Genomic DNA, 13,835 nt, shown 5'->3' with positions numbered 1-13,835 from the left:
GTTTCAACCAAAATACATTCGCAGCAATTCAGAGTCTTTATGCAAGAAAAGGAGGAAAACGGCAAAAAGAGAAAATCCCGGGTAGGAGGGAAAAGCAGAAACTTGCGAGGAGATTTGAATTCGGAAGAGAGAGTCGCTTGTGTCAAGAGTGTCGGCTTGAGGGAGGAGTTAGGTTGTACACAGAGAGAAAGGGGAAGAATTGTTCCGGGACGGAGAAGATTGGGCTGAGTGGACCCTCGCCTTTAAGCCGATTTGGCCAATCCGACGGCGTTCTTGCCGAGGTCGTAGACAGAGTAGAACTTGCGGAGGAAGACGTCCTAGTAACACGTAAAGAGGGGACGTTAGCGAAGTGTCCGCTAACAACGGGAAAGGCTTCGAGACCGCTGTCTCTGGCAGGATGAAGGATCTGAGGGCAGAGCAAAGAAATAAAAACCTACACCGACAATCCAAATCGGTCCAACCGGCGCGGGGATGTCGATGCCAGTGAAAGCCGAGATGCAGGTGCCTTGAACCTGGAGGATGTAGTCCTCGGCCGAGATGGTGTAGGGCTTTCCATCGAAGTAGAGCGACAGCGAAGGGAGCGACGGGATTGTCGAGCATTCGACAGTGCTGCAGGAGAAGAAGCGAGAACGCAGAAGGGGGAGCAGCTCGTTAGTCTCGCTCGTATGCAGATAAAGATAACTATCCCTGGACGCACTATTGACCGTTCCACGACTTCTTGGCACCAATGTCGCGGTTGATGATCTCGGCAAGATCGGTGGGAAGAGCAATGAGCGACGTTCCCGTGTCGATGGCGGCACCAGTGTTCTCGAGTTCGAGGGTCTCGTCACCGAACTTGACCTTTTCGAGCTCGATCTCCCAGTATCCCTTGCGACGAACGGGGATGTAGTGGATGTCTCCAGTGTAGTGCGACTTGTCGACACCTCCGAACGTGGCAACACCTTGCTCGGGGTCCGAGCCAAGCCAGAACGCAAAGACGGGGTCGTCGAGCAGGCCCTGGTTGACCATGTTGTAGAAGGGAGGCACGACGTGCTGCACCGAGATGGTGTCGTATCCGAGACCGAGAATACCGTCTGCACGATCGGTCTGTCAGCTTTCCTGGGTCTGCGCTCGCGCAAACTCGGCGAAACGCACCGAATTTGCCGAAAGCGAAAGTGAGTCCAGGCTCGACCGTGGATTCGGCAAAGTCTTGCTTCTTGATGGTCAAGTCACCGATAGACATGACATCGTTCGAGATGACTCCCTCGAGCGAGCCGGTTCCGTATTGGATCTTGAACTCGGTGCCGTTAGCCTTGTAGGTCGAAGAAGCCTTGGCGTCGTACTTGGACTGTTTCGTACGTGCTCAATCAGGGTTACAATTGGCTCAAAATCTCTGAGAGCTGACAGAGACTTACGTGAAGGAAGCACGCAATCGACGAGCAACGGGTCGAGGGAACCCAGAGGTTCGATGATCCAGTGTCGAGGATGACCTTGAACGATTGAGGAGGGGTGCCGAGGGTGATCTCGGAGAACTGCGCACCGGACAGGGGAGAAGGGTCAGATCGACTGCATGCACGGGTCGCGCTGGCCGCAGGGGTTTCAAGCCAAGACGTACATATTGCGCGTTCAGATAGTCTGAAGGAAGAGCAGAGCGGTGCGGAGTCAGCATGCAATCATTCCCGCCACTTTCCCGAACGGGACAACCCCAGACTCACTCGTGAGCGGCACTCCGTGTCCTCCCTTCGCGAGCTCGTCGTGAAACTGCTCAGTCTCGACCATGGTCCTGAACTCTCCATCCCTGCTAGGAGGGTACCTGCCGCCTCGGCGAGAAGCGGCTTGATCGCGATCGAGACCAAAAGCGATCTGCGACCCGTAGTTGGCGAGACGGCCCATGTACTTGTCAGCGAGGTGAGCCGACTGCGAGGTCAGGTCTGCAGACGCAGGCGGAAGCTTGTGTAGCTTCATGCTAGCGACGCCGGCAGGACTACGTGCGTCAGCTTGCGTGGCCCTCGAAAGTGGGGGGAGGCGGCGCGGGCTGCCAAGACGCACCGGTGGACGCCTGCCTCGACGCTCGAGGCGGCGGTGAGAAGAGTGAGGGCGGTAGCTGCGACCCCGAGCATGCTTGCGATGTGGGGGTGGATGCGGAGGATGTGGTGAAGAGAAAGCAAGCGAAGCCGAGAGCGCCGCCTGCCTATCGCGCGCAAAGCCTCGTCATTTTCGGAATAGTCACAGGCGGTGCGATCGCCTGCGATCGATTGCAACTCTTCCTATACGAACTTCACTATGGTCTATCCAGAGCATCGGCGAGATCTGTCCATGCTTCTTTCTCGAGCTCGCGCGCAGCGACGCTTAATTGCGTCGCAGCAGCCTCGTCGTCCCCCTGGCGGCTGCTCCTTTGATTTCGGCCATGCCATACTGGCACCTCGAGACTGAGGGGCTTCAGGCGGTCTGCGAGCGCCACGCCCCCAACGCCGACCGAGGCAGGTTGCGGTCCAGCCGACCCTGCCAAAGAGCCAACTGTTGGGTCGACCAACGGCGCTGGCGACGTCCGGTTCAATCGCATGTGTCGGATAGACGTCCGTAGACCTACTTGGATGTCCTGCGATGGTCTCGACCGCGTCAACATCCTGCCCAGCTTGAGTGCATCCGAGAGCGAGCAGGGGACACACATTGAGCGTTGTGTAGTACGCCTCGGCGTACTTGCCAAACTCGACGGCTTTGTCCTTCTCACCACTCGAGACAGACTTGTGGTCGCCGGCCCGACTGGCCGCCTCACCTTGCTGCGCTTCTGCCTCTGTATCTGCCTCTCCTTCGACGGCGAGCTCACGCAGGGTGAAAGAAGACATCGGTTCGGTATGCAGAGATGCGAGCGCACAGCCAGCAAAGTGCAGCAAGACGGCGATATTCTGCAGTGTCGGAACGGTCAGGGTTAGTCGGCCATGGAAGAATCTGTGCGCATCGCTCGAGAGACATGGCACGAACGTCTTCGATCTCCTTGAGCTCGGCTATCCGCTGTCCAGCTCGCGTCAGCTCCCATGCTTGGCGGGTCTCTTGCTCGTCGTCGTGACCTGCTGAGCGTCCGTCAGGGGAGTCGACTTGCATCGGCGGCGGTGTCGGCGGAAGAAGTGGAGCAGGCTAGGCGAGCTGATTGGCGCAGGAGCTCCGGGGTGGGACGCGCACGCTTCGTGACCAATGTCTCTAGTGGCACAAGAGGCGCAGCAAGGGAAGTTATTGATGAACTGTAGCAAGAGAGATGCAAGATGCGCGCGCGCGAAGGCCAGGCTGTCCGAGGTCTCCCTCGACCTGATCGCCAGCTCATTCGGATCGACATACCTCGCACGGTCGATCTTGCGACATTGCTCTCCGAAGGACTCGCTCGCTGGAACCTGAACCGTGGAGATCAGCGACATCCGATCCTGTCAACGGTCTTGCGCTTCCGACACCCGGACAGCACGGGCTACTCTTCGACATTGCCAACGAAGCTTCGGCGACGATCTCGAGCTAACAATGTGAGCTACCTGTCGAGGGAGCAAGCCGTCACGCTCTCGCAAACCAGGTTGTTGACATTTCTCGTCTCATTCGTCCCGACAGACACGAACGGGTACAGCTGCGCCACTCCTGGACGACCTCGCGTGAATACGACATAGACCTTGTGTATGTCGTCCTCACGACATCGCGACGATCGCGCCGGTGGAGGGTACCCTCCTCGTCACGCGCTCCCGCCTCGAGAGTACTATTCGTCGTCCTCAAACAGCCAACCGCTCAACAACCGGCCTCCGCACTACGGAGGGTCGTCGAGCTTCACAGGGCCTCCCGGGGACAGCAGCTCGAGGTACGCCCCCACCACAAGCGCGAGAAATCACGACGATCGAGGCAATTTTTCGGGATACTCGGGTGGAGGTAATGGCTATGCAGGTGCACAGAGGTTCAACGATCGCAGGGACAGAGCAGGGACATCGAACTTTAACGAGCGTGCGGGACGGGATTCGAGACCTGGAGGAGATCACCGCGCGCGATCTCCTGTGAGGGGGGATAGAAAACCCGGCGGATCGGATCGCTTTCGCCCTCCACCCGCAAAATCAGCTACCGGAAGCAAAATTGCGAGAGGGTCGAGCGATCCGCGAGCGTCGAGTCGCTCGTCTTACCGAGATCTCAGTCCTCCAGAATCCGCTTCAGTGCTCGCGCGGGATGATTCGCGGAGCGCCCGGCCAGCTTCGACAGCACCGAAACTAGGCAAAGCTTCCTACGAACGAAGCACGCACACGACCAGAGCAGAACGAGTACCTGCCCCACGAGGCTCTTCGCCTGGCATGGAACCGGGCGAGTTGCTGTCGACACCAGAGACCAAGAAACTCGAACTTCCACATCCGCTGGACCGAGATGATCGCAACTCTGGCGAAGGACACGGGAATGGCTGGGACCGAAAGACCCAGGCAGATCCGGCTCATGGCCCAGGCGCGAGATCATCGGCCTCACGCGCAGCATTGTCATCGTAAGTTGGAACAAATTGTTCAGCCCTCGTCTATCCGTTACCCGAGGCTGCATTGAACTTAGCCTATATCGGAATATCAGGAATTCGCGAGACACTCGCCCGATAAGTAATCGTCGAGGCTACTCCCCACCTCCCGCCCGTGGCCAGTCGCCGGCTCACAGAAGCGGCACAGCCTCAGGACTTGCATGCGGACCTCAACGTCGATCTTCGTCACCGCGACCGCGTCGCGCTAGCCAATCGCAACCCTCGCCGATGACACAAGGCTCGACTTTGCGAGGTCGCTCTCCAACTCGTTCTCCACGGACTCGCTCGGTAACCCCTTCACCACCGCTGAAGGCCCCTCGTCGTCGCGGATCGTCCTGTTCCTCGGCGATGCGCTCACCTTCGCCCCCGGCTTCGTCTTCTCGACGCCAATTCGCGGACCATTCAGCCACAGCTCGTCGGAGCAGGAGTCGCTCGCGCAGCGTGGGAAGCGAGAGATCTCGACCGATCGAATCGAGGAGTCGGACAGCTTCCGGTTCTCCTCGAGCCTTCAGGAGAAACGGAACCCAGGCATTGGACGACCGGTCTACGCCAGTATCCAAGGCTGACAAGAGGCCACGTAGTCCGACCGCGAGAGACTCGGAGCGAACGTACGACAAGAAAGCCAAAGTATCCCCACAGCACAACCATCATCGTCCAACTGAAACAACCATTTCCGACTCCTCGACATCTGTATTCAGCGATTCCACCTATCGAGCACCTCCACCTTCGCTCTATAATCGAAGATCTGACACGCACAATGGGCCTGCTGCCCCGACAGAACCGCGGGCCCTGCGACAGCCTCTGGCGAGTCAACAGTATCCTGGAAGTCAATCCAACGGACTCTTGCCCTCAGGCGCAAAGTTCCACGTGGACGTTTCGAAAGGACCAAAGCCAAAAGCAGGCTTCGCACCGATCAAGACAACCCAGGTTGCGGGACCTTCGGCCGGGAATCCAGTGGCAAGTGCAGGTGCACCCGCTCCGCCGTCAGCCAAAGGAGCCGGAGGCATCAAGAAGTTCTTCCCGGGCGAAGAAGAGGAGGAGGACGAGAGAAAGCCAGCCAAAGCCGCCAAGGAACGGGAAGGTAAGGAAAAGTTCGAGCGAGAACGAGAGAGGCTCGAGAAAGAGAAGGAGCTTGAGCGGAAACGAGCAGAATCAGAGCAACAACGATTGAGGAACCGCTACAAGAGGGCTTCGGAGAAAATGGACATCGACCGGGAGCGATATCCTGCACGCAGCTTTGAATCTCGACAAGGCTACCGCAGCCACCCCAACAATCGAGATCGGAGTCGCAGTCGCAGTTCAAGCAGGAGTCTGGGCAGAAGCAGTAGTAGGAGCAGAAGCAGGAGTCGGGGTCGGAGTCGAAGCCGAAGTCGGAGTCGGACCCGGAGTCCCAGTCGAAGTCGGAGCAGAGAAAGACGTCGAGCAAAGAGCAAAGATCGAGAACGCAAAGGCGCAGACAACGGCTGGCTCGTTAGAGGCAGTGGCGATGTGCCTCCTCCTCGTGCACGACCGCTGAACGAAGGCTACGAACCGGACGCGCGACATGCTACGACATCGGCTCGTAGTCGTCACGGAGCAAGAGCTGCATACGACCCGCCATCAAGCTCTTCCACTGGACGCCGATACGACAATGCGCCTGGATCATCGAGAGGGGATAGTTACGCACGCCCACCAGCTTCCTACGAGCGTTCCAAGGCATCGGTCGTGGGAGGACCTCGAAACAGTTTTGGCACGAACGTCACTTCCTCGAACGCGATCGTTCCCGGGGTCGTCGAGCGCAAATGGGGCACTCCTGCTCGCACTGCGGATCGTGCCGTCGAAGGTTCAGCCTCTGATCGAGCAACACCTGGTACATTACCGCGACATGCAGCAAGTGTAGAGCGCGACGTCGAAGAGCCATCTGGCTGGTCACGACACTCGCCTCCCCCACGCTCAATCGCTACTCGCGCTCAAGACAACCGAGGAACATCTCCAAGCGACAGATCCAAACCCCAGGCTCTTGATTCCCGTCTTGCTTCGCCTGCACGATCTGCGACCGACACCTCTGCCGATCCCGCTCAGAGGAACGATCCGATAACGAACAAGCCAGCTCAACCTTCGGACGCGGAAGCTTCCCAATCGACAGATCAGCTTGCTGCACCCTCGCAAACCGCGATACCTGCACCGATAGAGTACTACGAACGCATTGTCCAGGTCGGAGAAGGCACGTATGGCAAAGTTTACAAGGCGCGCAATGTCGAAACCGGAGAGCTCGTGGCCATGAAGCGCATCCGGATGGAGTCAGAGAAAGATGGGTTCCCGATTACGGCAGTCCGTGAAATCAAGCTCTTGCAGAACCTCCGTCATCCGAATGTAGTTGATTTGGCCGAGATGCTCGTCTCGAAAGGTGGGTCACTTCTCTCGCTCGAATCCCTTCCTTTGCTGTCAAACTGATGGAGAAGCCCTTTCGGCTCCAGGTCACGTCTACATGGTTATGGAATACATGGACCACGACTTGACCGGAATTCTCAATCACCCTACGGTTTCCTTCACGCCTGCCCATCTCAAGTCGCTCATGAAGCAATTCCTCGAAGGTCTTGGGTTCATCCACCGCCGTGGTGTTCTGCATCGCGATCTTAAGGGATCCAATATTCTCCTCGGCCGGTCGGGCGAACTCAAGATTGCAGATTTCGGTCTCGCACGTTTCTTCGCACGCGGTCGTAACAACGACTACACGAACCGAGTCATCACTCAGTGGTATAAGCCACCTGAGCTGCTGTTTGGCGCAACTGTGTACGGAGAGGAGGTAGACATGTGGAGCGCGGGGTGAGTTTACGCTTCTACATCTCGCTGGTCCGTCAATAACGCCAAAGCTGACGATTCGCCGACCGACGAACAAGATGTATCTTCCTTGAACTGTTTGCGCGTCGACCTGTCTTCCAAGGCCAAGATGAGATCCACCAGCTCGAAGTCATCTTCAAGATCACGGGAACTCCGACCGTGGAAGATTGGCCGAACGTTCAGGACCTGCCTTGGTACGAGCTTGTGAAACCGAAAGCCAAGCTTCCCTCGCAGCTGCATGCGCTGTTCTCCAAGTATGTCAATTCCCTCCAAAAGCCAAAGGACAGCAAGCTGATCTCCTAAACGCCCCGCGCTGCTGCTATCGGTAGATGGCTCACACCTGCGGGTCTCGAAGTAGCAGACCGGCTATTGTCGCTGAATCCAGCTGGTCGACCCACGGCAGACGAAGCTTTGCGCTTGGATTACTTTGTCAAGGAGGAACCGCAACCTGAACTCCCTGACTTGTGAGATTTGATCGTTCTAGCCGCGCTGGTTCCACGAAGACTGACAATTTGATCAATGGCGTCTAGCTTGTCGACTCTCAACGGAAGTTGGCACGAATTCGAAAGCAAGCGTGCGAGGCGGAAGGCGAAGGAAGAAGCCTGATCGGATAGCATAGTCAAGCTGCAAATCTACATAGCAAACTCTCCTGACGTCTCTGTCGCGACAATCTTGCTGGGGGTACGCGAGGAAAAGAGACTGCAGTCCCGGCTTATTTACAGTAACTGCTCAAGCGCATGTCACCGCACAACTCCCATTCAGTTGCCTTCTCATCTCGTTCGTGACACTGTCGTCGGGCACACCGACTTTGCACACGCTTCGGTCTTTATAGCAAGGATTTGACTTTGAGCCGCACGGTCCCTCTATTCGTACTGTGCGCTCGGTACACTTTGTCCTCGCGGGCGATCTCTAGAAGGCATTTCGATTCATTGGCACTGCGGGTACTACTTGCGTTTATATGGAGGGACAGGAGGGACAAGCACAACTGTCAAGCATGACTCCTTCAGTAGTTGTTCTCGTAGTCTTGCTGCGAGATCTGCTCGGCATGGTGGGCGGCTTGACGCTTGACCTTTTCGCGGTCAAGGAAATCGAGTCCCTTGGTCTCGAAGATCTTGTCAGCCTCGGCGGCAGCGAATCCGGCGAAGAGTTCCTTGGCGAGCTGGAGGACCAACAAGAAATCAGCGACGCTGTATAGTCGAGCAAGAGTGACGGGATCCACTCACCTGGTGGCTGGGAGGTTTTCCGTTCTGCGCCACGTGCCTCTCGTACGCCTTCTCTGCCTGTCATGCGAGGGAATGTCAGAGTCTGCGAATTACTCCGACGACGGGGGGATGACGTGTTCCATGACTTACCTCGAAAGCAGCGGCAGCAGCGACGGCCTCGTGGGTCCAGGAAGATTGGTGGGGCTCCTGGTTTTGGACCTGCGTTAACGCGAGATGAGGGTGAAAGTTAGCGTGTTGCACGTGCACGAGTAGGAAACATGAGGACACTCACCATGTCGTAAGCTTGAGCTTGCTCGGATTGGTGGTGGAAGCTATACACGGCCGATCCCAGTCGTTAGCGCGTCAGGGAGGCAATGGATCGCCATCGAGGTAGCCAGGCGAGCTGGTGTGGGGGGAAGCGGGCAGGAGGGGGGAGAGAGTGGTGTGACACGGGGACTAGAGGTGTAGGACGGGCCGCTTACAATCCCATGATGCTGACGGCGGCGATTGAAGCGGCGGTGCGAGATGTGTAGGAGAGAGAGAGGAAGAAGCGGAAACAGAGAGCACCACGTCGTCGTCGAGCTCGGCAATTCCCCCTCTTCATCGCCTCCTTTCCCCCTTTTTGGCATATGGCGTAAATCGTTTTGGAGTCCGGCATTAATTCGACAACGGTCTCGAACGTTTCTGTAGCCCATCTCTATTCTTAGCGCGAGATTTGATCACTAAAATAGCGCACGGCCTCTTCGCAGCACCTTGCGACCGCGAATCTCCGACGGCACAGGTATGAGGAGACGGACTGTGCGCGAAGATCGACCTGCGCCGACTGACTACAGAACGAGTTCCCAGATGATCCGAAAGTGCAGATGATTGATACAGATTGCGATGGGACCGCAGGACAACATGAATCTCGATGAGAAGGAAAATGGGGGCGATTGCGGAACTTTCATCTACGTCAGCGTGAGCAGAGATACTCCACAGACGGCCATCAACAAGGTCAACGCCGAGGGCATGGCGATGCTTAACGACGACGCTGAAATCCCATACGCGTATCCCCCTTTCGACGTGCTGTTCCGTCAGCCAAGTGGTCAGCTTCCAAGTATCGCAGATTGAGGGCATCGACCATAGCCACGGCACTCACTCTCCATAGTACCTAGGAGTAATGCGGCGACCCGAAATAAGCGTGCGTGCGTTAAGAATTTAGCCTAGGAACTCACTTTGGCTTTGAATTGTAGCTTTTCACTTGGTATTCAGGGAGGACTTGGTTGCTCGTTCCGCACGTCGAACCCTAGAGAGTCTCGGTTGACCGGCATCAGGCTCGGCTCGATCGAATAGCATGAGGCGAACTGACCAGTATGTAGTTGCATGCATTCTTACACTCGCCCTCATTAGTCACAGGCGGGGAGGCCTTCGGATTCGAACATTGATCAAGACAGGCTGCTGTTCGTAGCCGGCAGTCTTGACGAAACAATGCGCAAGTCGAGTCAGTAAATGGGCGATGAGTAGAAAACGGTGTGTATTCACCATAAGTGTTGACGGGTACGACCAAAGGTTGCAGCCGACTATCGGCACCGTCATTGCATTCACAGTTCCATCCCATAGTCATCGGATTACAGCTTTTTGAGAGCGAATTTCAGTAGTTGGTCAGCGAAAGAGGAAATTGAGCAAGCTCACAAATTGGTGGTCACGTTCGCGCCCATTTTCGAGCATCCGGACGTTGCGCAGAAAGCAGTCGTCTGGTTACAGATCGAGATCCTCGTAGACGAAGACTGTTGATCAAGCCATCGGAATGAGCAACGCGGTCGCACACGAAGGAAAGTCACCGAAGCCGGTCAGCAATTCACCAAGTGGCGGGTTGTAGCGGAAGCACAAAGTTGAGCGTACCTCTTCTGTCAGGTTGTACGTATAACCGGGGAGGTAGTGTGCCAGTGCTTTGGCGGTAGCGGTCGCGAAAGCGGCTTGGGAAGTTGCTGTCGCATAGGCCGGTACGGACAGCAACGAGGTCGCGGTCGCAGTTGCATTCACTGCAAGCGCGCAGGGGAAATCTCTGTCAGAAGGAGCACGTACGGGCGACGATTCAAAGGGAGGCGTCGAAGGCGTGTGTAGACCTGCAGCCATGTTTCGAATCGAGGTGGGGAGCGCTCTGTGCGCTGCAAGGGACTCACTCGGTGCTGCCGTCGCTGCCTGTACCAAGCCGAGTGCGAGTAGAGCTGGCTTCCACATAGCTTCGATCACGACCGAGATGAGGATGAAGTCGAGAGCTGATGGTGCAGTGGAGGTCAAGAATTAGGGGAGATCGCCGCGCGCCGAGTGGGGAAATGTTAGTACTGATCTGCTTCCCGCTCTCATACAGTCCTGCCCTGACAACACTCCGCGAGTACTTCGGCTCGGACTTGCTCAGAGTCAACTTTCGCAGAGCAACAGTTTATCGACGCACAGACTGGTCGCTTCGTACGCTTCTGCGACCCCGCGATGGCCGCCTTTTTCGGCAATCGGCCTTCGTATGTCACAGCCAGCTGGGCGAATCAGCGAATCTACCCGCGCGTAGAACCTACTTTTGAACAACCTCAAGCTCGACCTACAGAATTGACTAATCGAGCTGGCGCTGGTACCGGTGTGCGCCGGTCCTCCTCCACTTCGGCTTCTTTCCCACCGATCACGCGATCGCGCTCTTCTGCCGCACCCGAATCGGCACCAGCAGAAACACGAGGAGCTCCCGCAGGCTCTGCTCGTCCGAGTCAACCCCCGCCACTGTACTTTCCCGGCGCGAACCGCCAAAATTCACGCTCGCAGTCCGACGACACTGCGTTCACCTTGCCCCCGAACCATATCCCGTCTATCAATTCAGCTTCGACCCGCCTCGCAATTGTACCATGGCTGCACCACCCAATCCCGTTGATCAATCCAGAGTCGAGCATGCGAGCCAAGGTCAGAAAATGGACACGATTGCCCGATATATGGCAATGCTTGAAGCAAGAACCCGAAGAGCTGTACGACGGTTGGCCTGTTGAATTTGGAGGCAAACCTTTCTCGGTCCGTCCAAGTCACGGGCGGTTGAGCGAGGACGAAGAGGCAGGACGCTTGAGTCGCTTCTCGTCTCGACGCTCGGGGACCTCTAGGGCGGATTCTGGAATTGCCATGTGTAGAGGTTCCACGCTCGATCCGCAGCAACATCCGCTCGAACCACTGTACCGCAAGCGCATCGCGAACCTCAACTCGGTGATCAAGGAGGGACTCATGCTTAGTCGAGGTTGGCTCGCCCTGACGGAGCTCATGTGGATTGTCTGGTTCCTTGCATTGATCGTCGCTCTCGCCCAAGGTCGAGGCATCCAAACGGGATTCTTGAAAGGTGTAGAGGCAAGCTGCTCTTCTTTCGTACATTCTTGGGACGTATACTGACCTCCGCCCCGCTCGGTCAATAGATCGGATTGGTATGCGTCATCATCTTGTCGGCACTCGCGATCAACGGGGTCAGGGTAGGTTGCGAATGGGCTCATTTTTCCAATTGACTTGGGTTCGCCACACTCACCCGATTCTCTGCGGCGTGAATCGCAGATGCGACGGTGGGCCCTCGCTGAGGAATTGCGCAAGCGCACGCGCGACTGGTCCCCGTTGCCGATCACGTCGTCGACCAACACTCAGCTGATGCGCAACTACCTCGATGGCGATGCCGATCCGCGAGAAGTCGAACGCCCGAAAGACAGCCCAGTGCTGCGTTGGAGGTTGCGAGAGGTCGAGGTGAGTCTTGCTCGCCTGTGCCCGCATGAGCGAGGAACTGCTAGGTGAGGTCAGTCCGAACTGACCCTCGGGACGATCGTGACAGGGAGGATACTGGATCGCGTATCGGCCGATCATCAGATGCGAGCTGATCACGCCTGCGACCGTGTCGAACCCGCATATGCGTATCCATACGCTTGAACTCGAGGCAGAAGAAGGCGCACCGGGCGCTGTCGGGGACGAAGAGGGTCAAGGAGCTTTGGGTGATTTACCTCCTGGATATGAAGATGACGCCACAGTAGGTCGGTCATGAGTACGGGCAAGACGTGCATCGAATTCGTACAGACCAGTCGCTTGTTTCAGACGTTGTGTCAGATGCCTGCAACCGATGTCTTCCATTCGACTCACATAGAATGATACACGTATTGCCTCTTTCGAGGAGCTCATTGCGAGACAAGAGCGGCACGACTGGGCGAGAACGAGAGCGAGAGCGAGCAAGGAGCGCGCACAAAGCCGCAAGGAGATAGCCAGACTAGAGCGGTCCTCTAGTCCGTCTGAGTAGCTCAACAGCGATCATGAGCATGGAAAGCCAGGCGAGCGGAGCGGAAGCGGGTGCAACAGACGGAAGCGACACCCGACGCTGCACGCCAGCCCAGGAACCCTTGGTCTTCACCTTCGTAGTCACCACCCTCCCTGTGAGTTCGCGACCCTCAAGCCATCGAGCAGGTAGTCTCTAGGACCCTGCTCGTGCCTGACCACGCTGTCGGAAGCCTTCGTCGCTGACTATTTGCATTCCCCCGGTCTCGCTGTCCTCGCTCTCATCAACCCACGACAGTCTCCCTCCCATCTCCGCCATGTCGCGTCTCGCTGCCCTTGTCCCTCCCAAGATCGCTTCGGCCTCGGCCATCGGTGCCCCCCAGTCTGCGGCCCGCATGACCCGCGTTGTCGATTTCTACTCCAAGGTCCGACTCTCTGCGTGTCTCGTACCGGTCTGCTGTTCCCCCTGACCCTCTGAACCCGCGTCCTGTAGCTCCCCAAGGGATCGGCCCCCAAGAAGAACGCTGGCTTGAACCCCTTCGCTCGCTACAAGGCCAAGTACTTCGATGGACCCAACGCCTCGGCTGCCCCTTTCTTGCACGCCATCGGAACCCTCTTCTTGATCGGCTACACCATTGACTGTGAGGCACCTCCCTGGCGCTGTCGAGTCTGTCGAATCACGAGTGAACCCTCCGCTGACTGTCTCTTCTCCTTACTCAGACAACATGCACTTGAAGCACCACAAGAAGTAAGCTTTCGGCACTGCACGTTTGAGCTGGTACAGGCACCACGAAGGGCCAGCGTTTGACAACTGCAGCGAATATCGTGCCCGAGATGCTGACTGTCTCTCTCTTTTTCTTCTCCACCCTCCTCTAATCTCATGCCTTCACACCTCGTCGGAATGATCAGCAACCACCACGTAAGCTCGAACTTGGTACTCCCTGACGCGCCAAACGCGACCGAATACTGACCGCATATTCGCTTGTTGCTTCTCTCCCCTCGTGTCCTGCTCGCCTTCCAACGTTGCATTCCTACAGTAAATATCGACAGCCGACACATATAGATCG

General features: G+C 57.0%; 7 protein-coding genes across 7 annotated transcripts; 3 read left to right on the top strand and 4 right to left on the bottom strand.

The window, feature by feature from the left end:
* Nucleotides 1-242: 242 nt before the first annotated feature.
* Nucleotides 243-2,099, bottom strand: PEP4 (proteinase A; the record flags this gene model as incomplete). The annotated part of the gene is made up of 8 exons (XM_076680298.1): nt 243-317; nt 438-609; nt 698-1,073; nt 1,135-1,327; nt 1,395-1,511; nt 1,595-1,614; nt 1,695-1,945; nt 2,029-2,099. 8 exons carry the CDS (start codon nt 2,097-2,099, stop codon nt 243-245), a joined length of 1,275 nt encoding a protein of 424 aa, XP_076532589.1.
* Nucleotides 2,100-2,260: 161 nt separating this feature from the next.
* On the bottom strand, nt 2,261-3,081 carry JCM15063_002358 (uncharacterized protein; the record flags this gene model as incomplete). The annotated part of the gene is made up of 3 exons (XM_076680297.1): nt 2,261-2,578; nt 2,649-2,885; nt 2,962-3,081. 3 exons carry the CDS (start codon nt 3,079-3,081, stop codon nt 2,261-2,263), a joined length of 675 nt encoding a protein of 224 aa, XP_076532588.1.
* Nucleotides 3,082-3,635: 554 nt separating this feature from the next.
* JCM15063_002357 (uncharacterized protein) lies at nt 3,636-7,921 on the top strand (the record flags this gene model as incomplete). The annotated part of the gene is made up of 6 exons (XM_076680296.1): nt 3,636-4,471; nt 4,534-6,881; nt 6,952-7,300; nt 7,375-7,569; nt 7,645-7,779; nt 7,846-7,921. The coding sequence occupies 6 exons, from the start codon at nt 3,636-3,638 to the stop codon at nt 7,919-7,921; spliced, it is 3,939 nt and encodes a 1,312-aa protein (XP_076532587.1).
* A 397-nt stretch (nt 7,922-8,318) lies between these two features.
* JCM15063_002356 (DUF3759 domain-containing protein) lies at nt 8,319-9,007 on the bottom strand (the record flags this gene model as incomplete). The annotated part of the gene is made up of 5 exons (XM_076680295.1): nt 8,319-8,474; nt 8,539-8,595; nt 8,668-8,736; nt 8,810-8,849; nt 9,000-9,007. The coding sequence occupies 5 exons, from the start codon at nt 9,005-9,007 to the stop codon at nt 8,319-8,321; spliced, it is 330 nt and encodes a 109-aa protein (XP_076532586.1).
* A 457-nt stretch (nt 9,008-9,464) lies between these two features.
* On the bottom strand, nt 9,465-10,632 carry JCM15063_002355 (uncharacterized protein; the record flags this gene model as incomplete). Its single annotated transcript, XM_076680294.1, has 7 exons — nt 9,465-9,582; nt 9,656-9,667; nt 9,732-9,802; nt 9,866-9,972; nt 10,039-10,130; nt 10,189-10,283; nt 10,399-10,632. The coding sequence occupies 7 exons, from the start codon at nt 10,630-10,632 to the stop codon at nt 9,465-9,467; spliced, it is 729 nt and encodes a 242-aa protein (XP_076532585.1).
* A 354-nt stretch (nt 10,633-10,986) lies between these two features.
* On the top strand, nt 10,987-12,648 carry JCM15063_002354 (uncharacterized protein; the record flags this gene model as incomplete). The annotated part of the gene is made up of 5 exons (XM_076680293.1): nt 10,987-11,871; nt 11,937-11,990; nt 12,070-12,252; nt 12,338-12,529; nt 12,607-12,648. The coding sequence occupies 5 exons, from the start codon at nt 10,987-10,989 to the stop codon at nt 12,646-12,648; spliced, it is 1,356 nt and encodes a 451-aa protein (XP_076532584.1).
* A 437-nt stretch (nt 12,649-13,085) lies between these two features.
* On the top strand, nt 13,086-13,520 carry ATP17 (F1F0 ATP synthase subunit f; the record flags this gene model as incomplete). Its single annotated transcript, XM_076680292.1, has 3 exons — nt 13,086-13,193; nt 13,262-13,409; nt 13,489-13,520. 3 exons carry the CDS (start codon nt 13,086-13,088, stop codon nt 13,518-13,520), a joined length of 288 nt encoding a protein of 95 aa, XP_076532583.1.
* Nucleotides 13,521-13,835: the final 315 nt, after the last annotated feature.

The sequence above is a fragment of the Sporobolomyces koalae genome (assembly GCF_050403365.1).
Source record: "Sporobolomyces koalae JCM15063 DNA, S_koalae_JCM15063T_v1_ctg35, whole genome shotgun sequence".
Taxonomy (NCBI): Eukaryota; Fungi; Basidiomycota; class Microbotryomycetes; order Sporidiobolales; family Sporidiobolaceae; genus Sporobolomyces; species Sporobolomyces koalae.
The sequence above is the reverse complement of the archived record's forward strand: the minus strand, read 5'-3'. Positions and strand labels throughout refer to the sequence as shown.